This window comes from Leptonychotes weddellii, chromosome 14 (assembly GCF_054177405.1).
Source record: "Leptonychotes weddellii isolate Sample4059 chromosome 14, ASM5417740v2, whole genome shotgun sequence".
Taxonomy (NCBI): Eukaryota; Metazoa; Chordata; class Mammalia; order Carnivora; family Phocidae; genus Leptonychotes; species Leptonychotes weddellii.
Window position 1 is genome coordinate 16,125,844 of NC_138382.1, and position 18,199 is coordinate 16,144,042.

Consider the following 18,199-nt stretch of genomic DNA (forward strand, 5'->3'; position numbering starts at 1 on the left):
TACTCATGTGCATATTGCAGTCAGTACCAATATGAAATTTTGACAACAGGGGACGCTGTTAAATCTGCAACTCTTGCGTCTCCATGTACCCCGCTCAGTGTGCTGTGAGTTTGAGAAACACTGGCTTCCCCAAATTCTCATATCTGTCTCTTTGACTCCAGCAGACTGGCTCTGTTTGACTTCTCTTTTTCACCTACACAGAAATCTAGAAACTTGAGGCAGCAAGCTGGGGCAGTCTGAGGACTTAACCCTTGTGGTTTCTTTTTACTGTTTTTTCTTTCCTGTGCTGCATGCTGCCCAATTTCTGAATACCATTGTTTAATATGGGTTCTTTTTCCTCTGTGTTTTAGTTCTCTATGTTGGGAAGGTTTATCTGGTCTCTATTATTCCATCATGGCTAAAAGCAGAAATTCTTCCCTTTCATTTTTGATCTGTAGTTAACTGTTTTAAAAGATGACTGTTGGGCTACTTTCTCTATTGTTGATTTTTTTTTTTTATATTTTAAATAGTTATACATTAATTTTAAATTTCTTATAGGTACTATTTATAGAAACTTAAATGTATTCCTATTGCTTCAAATAGAGCAAACAGTTTATCTAGAGATAGAGTGTAGTTAGGATTATCCATTTATCAGTTCTTAGTTCTCAGCATGTTTTCCATTTTGGTATGATTTTTTAAAAATAAGATTTTACTAAGAGAAAGATTATAATATGAAAGTGGTTTTATTAACCAATTTGTTATTATCCATCTCAAAGGTAAATATAAGTGTTTGGAAGTTTATCTAATATATATTAATCAAAATGATGTTACCGTTTACATCATTTTTGTATGCTGCTCATGGATGGATGAGATATTCTCCAAAGTGCATGTAGAGTATCTCATCCCATGAGCAGCATACAACAGTGAAGTAAAGAGGCACTCATTTCCCAGCCTGTGACCTTTTTTCAAAACACTTTTGTCATACAGACATTTCAAATTTTGATATATTTTTTCCCATGAATTCTTCTATTTTTATCTGAAGAAGTTAATACTTATATCAAGGTCAAGAACATATTATCTTCCATCTTGGATTTTTAAAGTTTTTGTTTTTGACACACCTTTTCTATAAAACTAGTGACCTTTGTATTTTTTAGGATAAAAGTGTGTTTGTTTCTTGTCTAACTTATATAAGCAAGATAAATATTGCCTGCTAGTTTCTTTGTTGGGATATTTTGATGAGATTTTTTAAAAATGTCTTTAGATTCTTAGATTAATGTGCTAAATATGATTTGTTTTTCTTTCTCAGATTAAAAATCATTTTTCAATCCCACTTTGTGTTTATGAAGGGAACACTTTATTGGGAACGGCTTCACCTGGAAGTGAATTCAACATACCATTAACATCTTACCGGTGATTTTTTTTTTCTTTATCTTTTTATTTGCTCTAAAGTATCTTATAGAATTTTTAGTTTCTGATTTTATAGGGATATCTGTCTTTAAGTGATCAAAGTTTAATCACTTGTTAATAACTTGTCTAACTTAAGTTTCAAGGTGCTTAGAAGGTTTTTTTGTTTTTTGTTTTTTTTAAAGAAATATTTAATGTAATGTATACTATATAAATTACTTATGCTTTTACTAGTAAATATAGTTATTACATGCCTAAGTATAGCTGCCATAACTATAATCATTTATATGTGATTTTTTAGAAAATGTGGAATTGAGCATGATCGGTAGCTTCTAGATTTATATACAACTATTATGAAGGGATTTTTACTTTTCAGATATTTTACAGTGGAATTTTTTAAAAATCCCTTTGGAAAGCATAATATTTTATCTTTTTATCTACATATTTATTAATTGTTCAGTGATGGAATTATACTCTAAATTGTGACATATAGTACATCAATCTTAAATACTAAAAATTAGATTAAACTTGATCTAAAATCTTATATGTAAAATTCTTACAAAATGCTAGTGATGGGCTAGTCTTAAAATTATAGGATTAATTATCATAACAAACAAGTATTCTGGATATTTAATCAGGTATTGAAAATAATCTCTTTCAGCGATAGTGAACTCTGTTGGAAAATCTGTCTTCCTGAGAATAAGCACTGTAGTTTGTCTAAGTACCATTTCAGAACACACATTAGCCCTGGGCCCAGACGTGTGCTGCAGAAGGATGGAGGCAGAACTGCAAGCCGTGCTGAAATACCCTCTGCCTCTCTTCTGATCCATGCCCAGAGTTCCAGATTGGCTCCCTGATGCTTACAGAGCAGTCTAGCAGTTACAGGCACATATTTTTAGTTAGTAGACCTGCTAATTCTAAAGAGTACTTTATTACTTAGACCTTGTAACCCTAATGAGTGTTTGATTGCTTAGTTCAGATTTGCTGAGGGAAAGAATTCTGTTGTTGCAAGAACAACAACAATGTAGTTGTTCACAATATCTGGCCTTATTCTAGGAAGGATTTTTGGTGGGTTATAAGACTAGATTAAAGATAGCATGTAGGATGTGTTTAAAAACTTCTGTGAAGAAGTTTAAACTTATTTCATCCTTGAATGAGAAAAGTTAATGGCATTTTGCTTTATTTTTAATAAATTATTGCTGTATGTTTTGTGACTCTGTCCATAGAAGAGGCAACTTAAGAGTATTTTTACACTTTCTTGTTCAAGGCTAAGTATTAATTTGTCAAATGGAAATTAATTAATCTTAATTGGAATTATTAGTGATGAGCCAGCTTGTATTTCACATTAGATATGTTTCTAATCCAATTCTTAGATATAGGTATGCTTACATTTAAGACATGAGGTCTTACATTAAGAAATGGCTACCTTTCCCTGGAGAATTTAAATATATTGATCTTTAAATTTAATTCATTTAACAAATATTTGTCAGGTGTTCTGCTGTGTATAAGGCACTACTGTGGGATGCCAAGATGAATTGGGCATGGCTGGAACCTTTGAGAGATTGATACATTATGTAAATATAGAAGAAAGAAAACAGTGGGGTTGTAGGGAGAGGGAGTTACAGAAGAGGTAGAGTTGCAGAAAACCAAAGAAAACAAAGCAGGTATTAATGATTGACTCCTGGGCGAGACACATGAATTAAAGGTCAAACATAATAATGTGCGGATTAGCACGGAAGGGCAATCTTAAGTGGAAGGAATTGCATGAACAAAGGTAAGGAGACCTGAAAGCACAGGGTTTGTATGTGTCTATAAAGAATAGTTGCAGGATGATCAGAGTGTAGTGTGCATCTTGTAACAGAACATTTGAAACATAGTTTAAGTTCACATTAAGGTACTTGCTCTCTCATTTTCTTGCCCCCATTTATGTTAATTTTACCTTTATCTTGAATATCATCTTTTTCTTCTTTCTTCTCACAGAACATTTGGTATCCTTCTGTTTCAAGATCTTTCATTCTAGAAGCTCTTCTCATTCAGAACCTCTTGCCATTGATACCTTTCTCTCACGTTTTCTTCCTATTCATTTCTTAAACTTTAACCTCGCATATTTCTCTAATTCAGGTGTTCTCTTCAGAATAAAGCTTTTTGGCAAAATTGTCACCTCTACAAAAAGCTCTGCAGCCATCTAGAAAGATTTAACCACACTCTCTTGCCCTCAGTCTGCCGTGTACATGTTTTTTTGTACCTATCACAATGCACTAATTCTCTTTTAACATTACATCCCCACCTGATTGGGATCTGTAATACAGAGTAAAGAAAGACTTACTCATTTGTTCATTTCCAGTTTTACCTTCTCGTTGGTAAATAATGGGTCCAATAAAGGTTTTGATAATCTGGATGAGGTTATTGGCATTAGTTTAATTTGGGGAAAATTAAGTTTTTAAGTATTAGAAGAATGGAAAAGAGAATGAAAATTACAGAGAGAATGTAAAAATAGATTAAATCTGATAACTGATTTGACAGATGATTAGATTTATGTATATGTCAAGGGAGATGGAAAAGTCAAATACTCTTTCATAGTCCAGAGTGCTGGTAGTTGGAAGTTCCTGAAAAGGGACACACAGAGAAACGCGTATGGGCTGTTGAGAGTTCAATCTAGCAAATTTAAGTCACTGTCAGACATCATTATAGAAGTGTGTAGTGGATATTTAAAATTTTAGGACTAGGGCTTAGGACAAAATCTGGGCTGAAGATAATATGGACAGTTGTTCATTTGTAAGGGATAGTGTCACAATCATAGATGATTGGTTTTACAAGTATAAAAATATTTAAGTGTTTAGATTTGGACAGGTTAGGTTGAAAAATGATTAAATCTAAAATATAATTGAAATATCAACAGAGAGTGTGATATTTAAATAATAAGTATTAATCATACATGATTTTATCACTATCTTGCAACCACCTCTGCAACTGTGCCCAATTGTTTCAGCAGTTAAATATCTATTGAAAGCTTTTGTTTAACATTGAAAGGCTGGTGATGATTTTTTTAAATGGAAATGTGTTTTTAGTTTATGAATTCAGTCATGACATGTACTTCCTATAAGGACCACATATTCAGGGAAGCCAACATTTTTAAGTTAAATGGGCAAATCAACAGATATTTGTATATGTTTGCTTTGCATATATGATCTATAAAATTATATATTTTCTGTAGGAAACCAGTTATTATCTTGTAAACTTTTAAGATAGTAAGTTTGTAAGAAAAATATTCTCCTTTTAAGAGCCAAATAACTTGATTAGTTCCAGAAAGTTAAGGTATGACAGTATCTGTTTACCAATCTATCTTCTCTATCTCTAAGAAGAATGTGAAATTATAAAAAATTTATTACAAGAGCAGGGAGTGATGTAATTTCATTGTTCCAAAGTAGTAATCACCTAATTAATGTTTTCTTTTAAAGCATTTTAAAGCATATTGTTTCATCCTTTACGCAGATCACCCCTTTCTCTGAAGCCAGAAGATGAGGACTATCAAGCGTGTGAAAGAATTGACTTTGAAGAAATTATAAAAAATGATGGCACTTTTCTAAAGAAGAAATGTAAATCTAAAAACACTGCTAAGAAACCATTTAACATTCATGTTGTCCCGGAAAAAGATAATTTGTCTTCTCTGTCAGTGTATTCAGAAGATTGTTGGGACTTACCATACATAATGCATTTGTGGCCACCTATCCTGCTCCGAAATCTTCTTCCTTATAAAATTGCTTATTATATAGAGGTATTATAGAATTTTTTAAATGCCTTCCTGTCTTCGATTTTGTAGCTTTGGTTATTTAAAATAACAAGCAATGAAACCATGTTTTAATGTTCTCATAAAAATGATAGTACTGGTGAATAGGTGGTCCAGATGTTTTTCACAGGGGAAAAAAAAATGTTTCCATCGTTATAAAAAAAAAAAAGGGTTTTTTAAAAATATTTTTTTTCACTGATTTACCATAGAAATCTGGCTACTAAATGGAATATAAATTACATGCACAAAGGGAGTATGCCATTTTTTAAATCATTTATGAAAATGCCATATATTTCTATGGGAAAATTTAGAAAATAGAGCTAATAAAAATTGTCTATAATTGTGTCACCTGAAAGTTTCATGTTCAGATGAAGATAGCATCTCAGGTTTAGAATACAGGCATACCTCACTTCATCACACTTCTCAGAGAAACTCTGTGTTTTACAAATTTAAGATTTGTGGCAACCCTGTATCAAGCGCTTAAGTCTGCCAGCACCGTTTTTCGCTCAGTTCGTGTTTTTGTATCATATTTTGGTAATTCTCACAATATTTCAAACATTTCATTCTTAATTGTTATGATCTGTGATCAGTGATTATGACTTGCTAAAAGCTCAGATGATGGTTAACATTATTAGCAATAAAGTATTAAGGTGTATACACTGGTTTCTAGACATAATGCTATTGCATACTTGACTACAGTGTAGTGTAAATGTGACTTTTATATGCATTGGGAAACCAAGAAATTTATTTGACTTGCTTTATTGCGATATTTGGTTTATCGCTATGGTCTGAGACTGAACCCTCAGTATCTCTGAGGTATGCCTGTATATATTTTTAAAAAATCTTTTCTGTGCATTTACATCTCATTTATTATATATTTAAAAGATAGACACTAACTTTTGAAACATGTATGAGAATTAGTCTTAATATTCAAATACTAGATGTAAATGGAAAAAACACCCTACATTATATTATTCTCATGCTAGTTTTCGAAAAAGGATTTTAATTCCCTATAAAGATGTTTTTTCTTTTAAGTACTCTTTGGTTTAACAGATTACATCTCCTTCCTTACTTTTGTTATAACAGGAATAAGTAAATGTTCCATTTGCCATGCTTATCAAATATAAGAGTAGTTCCTTATTGTAGCCTATTAATAGTTTTTATTGTCTGTTAATAATAGGGATTTACTATGTGTTCATACTGGTCTGATAAATTGGGGGGGCAGTTAACATATCTGTGGTTTAAGGTTATCAATTTTCCATATGGTTGGCAGATACCATAGTGGTTAACAATTTGTACTTTGCTATCAGATTTGAGATTGAATCCTAGCTCTATCATCTATTAGCTTTATGTTTTTAAGCAGTTTTTATTATCTTTTTAAATCATTTATCCTAGTCTATAAAATAGGAATAGTAATAAAACTTGCATGATTGGGATATGGGGAAAATCAAATTAGATAATACATGTAAAGGACTTCGCATAGTGCCTCCCAGGCACATGGTTGCCAATTATTTCCTCTCCCACATCACCACCAACCACTACTATTCTTACTTTGTGAAATATTAATTAACATGTCAAGCATCAATAATTTATATAATTCTTGCTTTAAGTAATTTAAAATCTTGAGATTCCCGTATTCTAACAACAGGAAGGAATCAGGTTAGAGATGATGGAAAGACTGGTGATGTACTACCTATCTATGTCCCATTCTTATTGAACTTTTAATTTGATACTTTCAGAGATCACATTTTGTTGGCTAGTTTCCGTGGTATGGAGAGAGGATTGTAAGGGACAAAGAACAGTTAGGAGATTCTTAAAGTGAGAGGTCACAGTGACATGAACTAAGAAGGGTACAGTTTTGAGACATACAGAAGATGCAGTATAGACAGTGATTGAAAGTGGATGATGAGGGATTGTTAAAAAGCAAGAATGGGAATTAGTAGGGATTGCTTATTTTGGATTACTGTCATTTTTCATTTTGTAGTTTTCAAAACTAACCACTAATGGATAACATTTTTTTAATGTTTTACTAATTACAGTGTTTTATAATGTTGATTAGTTCCAGCATAGTTTTGCTTGTATTATTTAATTTTATCCTCCCAGCAGTCCTTTGAAGTAGATCATTTATACCATTTTATAAATACGATAATTCAAATCTCAATTTATAGAAGTTTACACATTTGGCAGAGTTAGAACTCAAATATAAGTCTTCTATCTTGTTCTGACAGAGGTGTTTCAAAAGCCTTATGTGTATGACATTTGGAATCATTATAAATAGAATTTTTTAGCATATTATTATGACACATTTAAAATTTTACTGTATTTTTTTTATTACAGGGGAATGAACATAAAGTTTATACTCTAAATGAAGGACATTCAGCCCACATTTGTACTGTGCATTTGGAAAAAGCCAGACTACATTTAAAATTACTTGACTATCTTAATCATGATTGGAAAAGTGAATATCATATAAAACCTAATCAGCAAGATATTAGTTTCATCAATTTTACCTGTGTTACAGAAATAGAAAAGACTGATTTAGATATTGCTATCCATGTGACTTATAATATTGGCCAGACAGTTGTGGCATTTCATAGTCCTTATTGGATGGTCAATAAAACCAGTCGAATGTTACAGTATAAAGCAGATGGAATTCATCGAAAGCATCCACCTAATTATAAAAAGCCAGTTCTGTTTTCTTTTCAACCAAAGCACTTTTTTAATAATAATAAGGTATGTAAGTTTTTTAAAACTTTCATTCTTCTTTAGCTACTTTTCACTCCTTTTAGTTTTTAGAGTTTTGAAGAATATTATGAAACAAGTAGAAATAACATTTAAATATTTGAGGTTAAAAAGATTAGAATTTAGTATGGGGAAAATGTTTAGTGCATTAATATAATATTTACACAAAACAAAAAAATTATCAATTGAGGTAGGAATTATTAAAGGTACCTAAATTGTAATGTATTTGGAATATTTTTTCCTAGGTTCAGCTTATGATAACTGATAGTGAATTGTCGGATCAGTTTTCAATTGATACTGTTGGTAGTCATGGAGCTGTTAAATGTAAAGGCCTGAAAATGGACTATCAAGTGAGTTCATTCTTTGCTCATGGAGAAACTTCTATTTTAAACTGTGTACTGACTACTTAATTTTTTATAAGGATATTGTGATAATGTAAGTTTTTGAAATGCTAATTTTTTTTCCCTTTAGGTTGGTGTCACTATAGACCTCAGCAGTTTTAACATTACCAGAATTGTGACATTTACTCCTTTTTATATGATCGAAAACAAAAGCAAATATCATATATCAGTGGCCGAACAGGGAAATGATAAATGGCTCTCTCTTGATTTGGAGCAGGTGGGTAGATGTATTTCAAAAAAGTACCTCTTTGGATTTTCATTTTTCCTTGAAGTTACATACCTGAAACCACTATGTAAGTTTTTAATTGCCCCCCCCATTTTATTTGTACCAGGCTCTAGATTTTAATTTTTAAAAACCAGCCCTTGTAATTTAGGAATGCATTGCTTGATAAGGGAAGTAGATATTTAACAACTACTAACCAAGCAGTGTAAATACAGCAGTAGAAGACTAGATGAGGTATAAATGCAGTAAAGAGTAGGAAATGATTTATTCTTTCTGCAAAGCTGTTAGGAATGCCTTTGTGGAAGAAATTAGGGCAGTAATTTTAAGAAGATGGAGTGACTTAGGAATGAAATTTTGATTCTACTCCATCTTTAGCTATTAGACCTTTGGGTAAGAGCTTTCCAAAGGACTGCCTGAGGTTGATGGAATATTTTACTTTTGAAGAAATTTTATTCTAAATATGTTAAGATTATAAGAGAAGTGTTTGCTGTTTTTGTTCACTGTTCCTTCTTGCTTTTAAACCATCCTGCTGGGATTATTATTCTTGACATTCTTTAGATTTTCCTTCAGAGCTCGTTTTGGAGGCAAAAGCCATCAGTTTCTGTTTATCCGTAAAAGTTTTTGTCATCTTTCCTTTATGATAATTTCTCTTATCTGTTCTGTTTTTTCCTCAACATGTGTAGATTTTACTCCACTATTTTCTGGTTACCACTTTAGTTGAAAATTCTCCTGTGATTCTGTCATTCCTTTAGAGGTCATTTTCCTCCTAATTGCCTTCATGATCTTTGTCTTTGATGTTCTGTAGTCATACTACTATTTGTCCACATGTGGGTTCTTTTTGTATATCCTTCTTGAGACGCTATACCCTGAGCTGTATAATTTGCAACTGTTGTCTCCTTAATATTGTCTCTCCTTCGTCCTTCCATTTGCTTCTTCTTGGCCTTTAATCAAGACACATTCTAGACCTCCATATTCTATCTTCCATGTCTCAACATTTTTTTTTTTCGTATTTTTCCATCTATCTAACTCTCTTTGCTGCATTCTGGATAAATTCTACATGTATATCTTTAGTAAATTTTCACTTTTACTCTGTCTAAATTGCTAGTTAAGCCTTTCATGAGTTTTTTATTTGAATATATTTCTAATTTTCAGAAGTTCCACCTTTTTTGAAGTCTGCCTGTTCATTCATTAATGAATATTTGTGTGTATTCCTTAGGTGCCTTGTGATACATCTGTTAAGAGAACCACAAGTCCCTGTGCTTCTGTAGTTTATGTTTCATTGGGGTAGAGGTTGTAGAAAATAATATCATAATCAATTAACAAAATATATATGTTTAAAGGTGAAAAGTCTAGTCAGGGAAATGCAAATAAGACAGATATGAATATGAAGAGTTCTAGCAAGCACAGGGTGGGCTATAATTTTATATAAGGTGGTCAAGGATAGGACTCATTGAGGTCATATTTGAGCAGACTTGTAGGAGATGTAGGAGGTAGCAGTTGCCAAAAGCTCAGCTGAGCTGCCATGTGTTAGAGTAGCTGATTAGGACAACAACTCAAAATGAAAGTAACAGTTAACCTTTAGTCACTTACTGCCATAGGATACGCAAGAGGCTAAACTGGAGAACGCACCAAACTCTCCCCACCCCATTCCACTTTGCCTATGGAAGAGCATTGGTCAGGGGTCAGGTGGTTCAGCACAGACTTGGGAGTTGTGTCACTGTCAAGGGAGCCTTGAACAAAAGGCTCTTCCAGTTTGGACCTAGGAGATGAACAATGACAAGGGGGAAGAGCTAGGAGTAGAAAAGTACTGAACACTGAGAGAGAAAAAGCATCTTCAAGGTTCTCCCTATCTCTTTTTAAAGAGGTCTTGCAGGGAGGTTCCTCAAAGAGGCCTCTGAATGAAGGTACCTCAGGTAGGAATTCATATATGTGTAAATGCATGGCTGGAAGTGATGGTTGGATCCTTGAGACTGCTGAACACTGACTGTGCACCTAGTCTGCTGTGAGGGGGGTGCAGCTTAGCCCTGTGAGCCTTGACGGATAAGGCCTTTGTAATTGCTTTTGGTGTGATGTGAAAAAAAGAAAACACACGTAGGTTTTTAGCCAGGGACTAGAATCCTCAGCCATGTGGATATCTGGGGAAAAAGAGCATTAGAGACAGAAAGATCAGCCAGGATCGATGCCCTGAAGTGGAAGGACTTTTGGCATGTTTGTGGGATAGCAAAAGAGGCCAATATTACTGGAGAGGGGAAAGTAGTGGAGAACGAGGCATAACAGTGATGAAGAGTAATCATGCAGAACTTTGGGAGCCATTGCAAAGATTCTAGCTTTTGCTCTGCATGAAGTGAAGAGCTGTTAGATGGTTTTGTTTTTTTTGTTTTTTTTTTTAAGATTTTATTTATTTGAGAGAGAGAATGAGAGAGAGAGAGAGCACATGAGAGGGGGGAGGGTCAGAGGGAGAAGCAGACTCCCTGCCGAGCAGGGAGCCCGATGCGGGACTCGATCCTGGGACTCCAGGATCATGACCTGAGCTGAAGGCAGTCGCTTAACCAACTGAGCCACCCAGGCGCCCCTGTTAGATGGTTTTGAACAGTGATTAGTAGGTTCTCAATAAATATTTGTTGAATGAATATATACTTTATTTTTGCAAGTGTTCCACGTGTACGTGTGCTCATTAAGTCTAGGATTCTTGGTTTGTTGGATGTAGAACTCTCTGTGTCCAAATGCTAAGACTACCATCTCCAGCTTTGTTTTGCTTTAGATATTTTCTAGATGTATCTTCTTCCATACTTAGAGTAGCTCTGTGTCTCGATTTGTATGTCATTGCAGATAACATTGTTAGGCCTTAGCTTTTTAAAAACCTAACATACAGCCTCTGTCTTTGAGCAGTTTATGTTTACATTAAGTACAATTACAACTGCATAACAACTTATTTTTTTATTTTACTTTCTCTGTTTCTTTTCTTTCTTTTTTTCAATTTCAGCTTTTCTTAAGATAAATTTTCTTGTGCTAGTTTAAAATTTTTACATTTCAGTTTGGCTTATAGTGGTCAACCTTGAGATGTTTAGTTGTGATTATGGCCTGTGTTGATTTGTTAAACTTGTTTAGATCTCTGTTTTCCCACTACAAAAGACAAGTATATTAGCACTTTCTCTAGTGGCAAGATTTTGAGCACATAACTCTTTAAAACAATACAGGGTTAAACCGGCTACCAGGGAGTAGCAGGCTTGGGAATATCCAGAAAGCACATCATTTTTAGTCTTCTCAGTTCCTCATGGGAAGTATGATGCTTCAGTTAGTATTGCTGCTCCGTTGACTCTCCCACGTAAGTTCCTTCTAGGTTGCAGGAAGCCCTGAGTGGGAGCCTTCTAAGCCTCTTACAGCCTTAACCGTGTCTCATGTCTAGTTCCATTAGTTACTTCTTAAAATTGAATAAGGCTGGCTTTAACAAGCTAGGGCATTTGACTTTAACATCCAGGTTCCTCCTCCATTGCTCCAGGTCATGTCACGATGGGTATCACACATGAACAGTTGCACTGAAGTATGTGAAGTCATCGGTCTGGTTTGGGCCTATCACAGTAAGACAGGGTGTACAGAATAGTTTACAGACCACACTGCTTCTCCTTTTCTCTTAGCTCTTCTCTTTGTTTCTGCTCCTTTTGTCTGGACTTCTAGAACTCTCTTAGTGCGTTGACTGTCTCATGTTTTACTAGTTTGGATTCCAGATCACTGACATCGGTGGTGTTCCCTAAGGTTCTGAGCCTATTTCCTACTCTGAACTTTAGATAATTCCTTTACTTTTTTTTTTTTTTTCTCCTTTATTGGACTTCTAGGACTCTGGATTCATGCATGACCTGATTCAACATTTGCCTGTACTTTGGGTATTGTTTAGTTACCAAATGATACCCATAACCTGATTATGATTTTTAGAAACTGAACGTACCCTTGTTTTAAACCGATCACTTGCTTCTCGGCTCAGCTTTTAAATGCTGATTCTTCAGCCCTCCTCTAGATGTCTGGACCACTTTGAAATCTCTTCGCCAGCACTCCGCTTACCGCAGCTCCTCAGCTTCCCATCCGGCACTGCCTGTACTCGCAGTGCCCACAGGTGGTGACCCAGCTCTGAGTTGGCAGTTCATAGCTGTCTAGCCAAGCAACCCAATAACTAGAGCAGTGTTGAAAGACCTTTATTTTAAGTCTATCCTGATGGGTTTATTAAAATGATAAAATTCTGATGATGAAAATTTTTTGTAAAAAAATAAATGTATGTAATATATGTTTTAGTGTATCCCCTTTTGGCCCGAGGATGCTTCTAATGCACTTCTTATTCAAGTTGAAAGAAATCAAGGCCCTCCCAAAAAGATACATTTTAACAAGCAAGCAAATTGTATTTTATTGCGTCTGGATAATGAGGTGGGTGATTTGTGTGTGTGTGTGTGTGTCTGTATGATTAGAGAAGCTATTATATACTTCCTCATAATTTTATTTGTATCTTTGATTTTTTTCCCTTTTCCCAAAACGGAACAAACATTTCTTTTTGTAAAGGGAAAAAGTACTAAAAAGAAACGGACATAAAATAATTTAATTGTTAAACAGAATGTTAGAGTGTCTAGAATACTAGAACATCTGGAATTGGACCCATCTGTATACACTAATTGAGATTCATGGTTTCCCAGATATGCAGTAGACAATCCTGACTTGCTTTCTTAATCATCAAAAAATGTCTTAAATTATGAATAGTCTTATTAAATGTTATTAGTTAATATTCTTTGGAAAATGATCACGTAAGAGAATATTTTTCTTTTTTTTTTTCCTAGCTTGGAGGTATTATAGCAGAAGTTAATTTGGCTGAGCATTCTACAGTTATTACATTTTCAGATTATCATGATGGAGCAGCTCCATTCCTATTAATAAATCACACCAAGAGTGATATTGTTCAGTATAATCAAAGGTAAGAAGATTATCACACATACAGTATCCCCCTGATTCTAGCAGAGTCTAGGTGATGGGATATTGACTTTATGATGACTTCTTAAGAATATAACACTGATGGGGTGCCTGGGTGGCTCAGTTGGTTAAGTGTCTGACTTAGACTCAGATCGTGATCTCAGGATCCTGGGATCCAGCCCCATGTCTGGCTCTGTACTCCGCAGGGAGCATCCGTCTCCCTCTGCTCCTCCCTGCTGCTTGTGCTAACTCACACACAGAGGCGAGTGTGCTCTCTCTCTCTCTCTCAAATAAATAAAACCTTTTATATATATGTATATATATATATAACACTGATATTGACACTAAAGCTATGTAAAACAATGTCCTCATTTTTTAAAAAAGGTGTATACTGAAGTATGGAGGGGTAAAACTGACCTTAATATATGTAGTTTACTTTTTAAAAATTGTGATGTAATTGACATAACCTTATGTTTCAGGAATGCAACATACTGATTTGATATTTGTATATATTGCACATTGATCACCACAGTTAAGTCTGATTAACATCCATCACCACACAGTTACAAATATTTTTTCTTGTGATGAGAATTAAAATTTACTCTGTTCTCAGCTTTCAAATATACAATACAGTATTATTAACTATAGCCACCATGGTGTACATTACATCCCCATGATTATTTTATAACTGGAAGTTTGTACCTTTTGAGCCCTTCACCCACTTCACATCCTATCCCCACCTCCCACCTCTAACAACCACTCTTTTTTTTTTTTGTAATCTATGTGTTTGGATTTTTTTTTTTTTTTAAAGATTTTATTTATTTATTTGACAGAGACAGTGAGAGAGGGAACACAGGCAGAGGGGGAGAGGGAGAAGCAGGCTCCCCGCTGAGCAGAGAGCCCGATGTAGGGCTCGATCCCAGGACCCTGGGATCATGACCTGAGCTGAAGGCAGACGCTTAACGACTGAGCCACCCAGGCGCCCCTGTTGTTTTCTTTTTATGTTTTTGGCTTTTTAGATCCCTCTCACAAATATATACAGGTCATACAGTGTTTGTCTTTCTCTGACTTACTTCACTTAGCATAATGCCCTTGAGGTCCATCCATGTTGTCACAAATGGCAAGATTTTGTTCTTCTTTATGGATGAATAATAACCTGTTGTATATATACACCATATTTTCTTTATCCCTTCATCCATCGATGGATGCTTACGTTGTTTTCATGTCTTGGCTCTTGTAAATACGGCTGAAGTGATGTGGGGGTGCAGATTTCTTTTTGAGTTAGTGTTTTTATTTCCTTTGGATAAATATCCAGAGGTGGAATTGTTTGATCAAATGGCAGTTATATTTTCAATTTTTTGAGGAACCTCTGTTTTCTCTATTTGCCACAGTGGCTGCACCAGTTTACATCCCCACCAGCAGTCATTCTCATTAACACTTCTTGTCTTTTCTTGATAATAGCCATTCCAGTAGGTCTGAGGTGATATCTCATTGTGATTTTGATTTGCATTTCTCTGATGATTATGGCATTCATTACTTTGAAATGCTTCAAAAAAAGAAAAATGGAAGAACTGAAGCAAGTATGGCAAAAGCTTGATCATTGTAGAATCTGCTGAAGAAATGTCAGGGTTTATCATAAGAACTTGGTCTATTTTTTACATTTTTCATATTTTTAATGAACATAATGTAAATATTGAAACTTTAGGTTTTTTTCAAACAGTAGATACCCTCTTCTTGCTGGTGGGTGTGGGAGGAAAGGACTGCTACCTTTTTAAGCTTCCCTAAAGACTGTATCTAAATCTTGATTTTTTTTCCAGGATTACTCTTAACATCATTTGTTTCAACTTGCTATGATATCATATCCTCCTAGTACCATGACCATTTATGTAACTTTCTGTTCCTCTTCTTATTTGGTCCCAGCCTCTCTTGAATTTATTTTGTCTGCTCTTTTTGTTTTCATCTGTTGCTTGTCAGTGAGCCTATATTTATGAGTTCATTTATGCTTTCCTTCCACTGCTAATGTACACTTCTAGCCACTGGTTAAAATCAAATAAGTATTGAGTAAGGACCACAAGGCTGGACTAGCAAGTATCTAGAACTTCTGCTGCCCTATCAGTTCTCTCATTTATGGAAGATGTTGAGAAACAGGAAAGCCTGTGTTCTATGATTATCCCTATTATAAAAATAATGGATTGATCATAACCGATGAAAATAAATAATTTCTTATTTGCCCTTCAATCCATGTACCCCCAAGTAGCCTTTCTCATAGTGTTAACAGAATTAAGACCTACAGAGAATGACTCGAGTAACTCTTTTTTTCCATTCACTCAAGGATAGTGTATGGCTGGTAACATTTTAGATCCACACGGAGGAGCTAAGTTATTTCTTTATATACTATGAATGATGTAGGGCATCATAGTTTCTCTGACAACTGGTTGAGCCTGGCTGAAGCTGAACTAGAGACTTCTCAGTCTTGTCTGTGGCCTTGACCTTGCAGTTGTCTTCATACAGTTCAGATATTAAGTGTTTAGAAATCTTACCTATTCCACTGTTAAAATTGTGAAAGTAAGGGATATGGGAGAAGCTGGAATGTTATCCTATTTTGAAATTCTGAAACCTAAAAAAATTGCAACCTTAATGGAAATTTATAAAATTAACAACCTGCAGTAACAAACACTAGATTTAGATTTAGAATTATTTGTAGTTATTAAATCAAGAACCTGAAACTGTGGTTTAAAAGAATATTGAAGGGCTCCTGGGTGGTGCAGTCGGTTATGCATCTGACTCTTGGTTTCGACCCTGGTCGTGATCTCAGGGTCGTGAGTCCGGCTCCCTGCTCAGTGCAGAATCTGCTTGGGATTCTCTCTCTTCTTCTTCCTTTGCCCCTCCCCCACACCTGTTGTCAAATAAACAAACAAATTCATTCATTCATTAATTCCAGAGTCCTGTGTGCCAGTGATCCCCCAATCACTTACTCCAACATGGACCACTTCTCTTGAGCTTCAGGCTGCTACCTCCTCCTCATTATCACATAATTAGTAGTTGTAATATTCTGATAATTAATAATATCACATACTTAATAAATCACAAACTATTTCTTTTTAAATCTCCTCTTGTCTAGTCTTTCCTGTAATTATTGTAGTTCAAACTCCCAAATTTCTTGTTTGAGTAGATTTTTTTATCTGCATCTCTATAGCCTTGTCTCTACTAAATCCCCCATTTGCCACCAGAGATAGGTTTCCAAAAACACTAAATACAGTCCTGTCTCTCTCTTGTTTAAAGTTTTTTAGTGACTTTCCATTTCTTTTAAAATAAAATGTTTCTAGGCTACTTTTCTCAACATTTTTCTTTCCCCATACTTAAGACAAGCTCAAGTCTTTGTTTCCTGAATGCTCTCTGTCCTTCCATGTGTTTTCACCCTTTGGTGCTCCTTTCTGCCAGAAAAGCTCCCAATGCCTGTGATCCCTTCCCTCACTACCTTAATCTATGCACCAGTTTTCAGTTGTACCTTTTTTGCGGATGTAGATTAAAGCATTTGTCACATTGCATTGTCATTGGCTTGTGAGTTTAAGACTGTACACATGTATAGTTAACATTCTGAGGACTGTGATTTTATTTTCTTTGAATTCCCATTGCCTAAGATAAATTGAGATGAATTTTCTTTGTAAGAAATATTCTGCAGTGAGTTAAACAAGATTACAATTTCTATGAATTAAAAGCATTTCTAGATATTTTTAAACCAACTTCTCATTTATTACATCTGATATTTTTTTCATGGAATAAACAATAACTGTAGGGCTATTTTCTCCTCTGATTTTCCTTTCTTGGCTTTGTTGTTGTTGTTCATATGGTGGTTGTTTCCTGCAGATAAAAATTATAGCTGTCAATTTTCTTAATTCCGTAGAAAAATTGTGAAAAGAAAACCATAATTCTGAAATCCCAGCACTGTCAACATTTTTTTTTAACACTGTCAACATTTTGTTGCATTTCTTATCACACTGTTTTACTGTTGCTATCCATCTATCTATATTTCTGAATCTCTTTGTTTTTAATAGCTATTGTGAGCATGTAAATTTGCTTTAAAACAGTTTTTAATAAATGCTTGATATCCCATCATTTAGATGCATTATAAATATTCTGGAATTTTGGAAATATTTTGGAATTTGAATTTTAGGTATTGTCTAATTGTGAAATGTTAGAATCTGTCTCTTTTAATAAAGACCTTTAACCCATTTGTAGTCCTTCTAATAACTAAAGATTCCTTGCCTTTTTTTGGTAATACAGATTATTTTCTTCTAATGATGATTTGGAAAATACACATTCTGTTTTTGTTGTAGATAATTACTTTTTTGTTTTTGAGGATTTCGATGCATTTTAAATTTTGAGTGAAACAGAATCTACTAATTGACCCAAGGGGGAGAAAATGGAATACTTGCACATTTTCAGCTTCTCTTCCCGAATTCCCAGTTTCTTATGAATATAATTTGGAAGTTTTGACTCAAATTATATAAAATGGTTAGTTTTTCAAAAATGTGTTTATTCAAGGCTTTTTTTTTTTTTTTAAAGATTTTATTTATTTATTTGAGAGAGCACATGAGAGGGGGGAGGGTCAGAGGGAGAAGCAGACTCCCTGCTGAGCAGGGAGCCTGATGCAGGACTCTTGTCCAGGGACTCCAGGATCATGACCTGAGCCGAAGGCAGTCGCTTAACCAACTG

General features: G+C 34.5%; 1 protein-coding gene across 4 annotated transcripts in view; it reads left to right on the forward strand.

Moving 5' to 3' along the window:
• Positions 1 to 18,199, forward strand: part of VPS13A (vacuolar protein sorting 13 homolog A) — a 262,998-nt gene that overhangs the window by 179,005 nt on the left and 65,794 nt on the right. For all 4 annotated transcript variants that reach the window (XM_081804091.1, XM_081804093.1, XM_081804092.1 and 1 more), the window contains 7 exons: positions 1,286 to 1,389; positions 4,876 to 5,158; positions 7,508 to 7,903; positions 8,158 to 8,262; positions 8,384 to 8,530; positions 12,821 to 12,949; positions 13,354 to 13,487. In XM_081804091.1, coding sequence (XP_081660217.1) covers positions 1,286 to 1,389; positions 4,876 to 5,158; positions 7,508 to 7,903; positions 8,158 to 8,262; positions 8,384 to 8,530; positions 12,821 to 12,949; positions 13,354 to 13,487 — 1,298 coding nt within the window. The remainder of the gene's footprint in view (positions 1 to 1,285; positions 1,390 to 4,875; positions 5,159 to 7,507; positions 7,904 to 8,157; positions 8,263 to 8,383; positions 8,531 to 12,820; positions 12,950 to 13,353; positions 13,488 to 18,199) is intronic.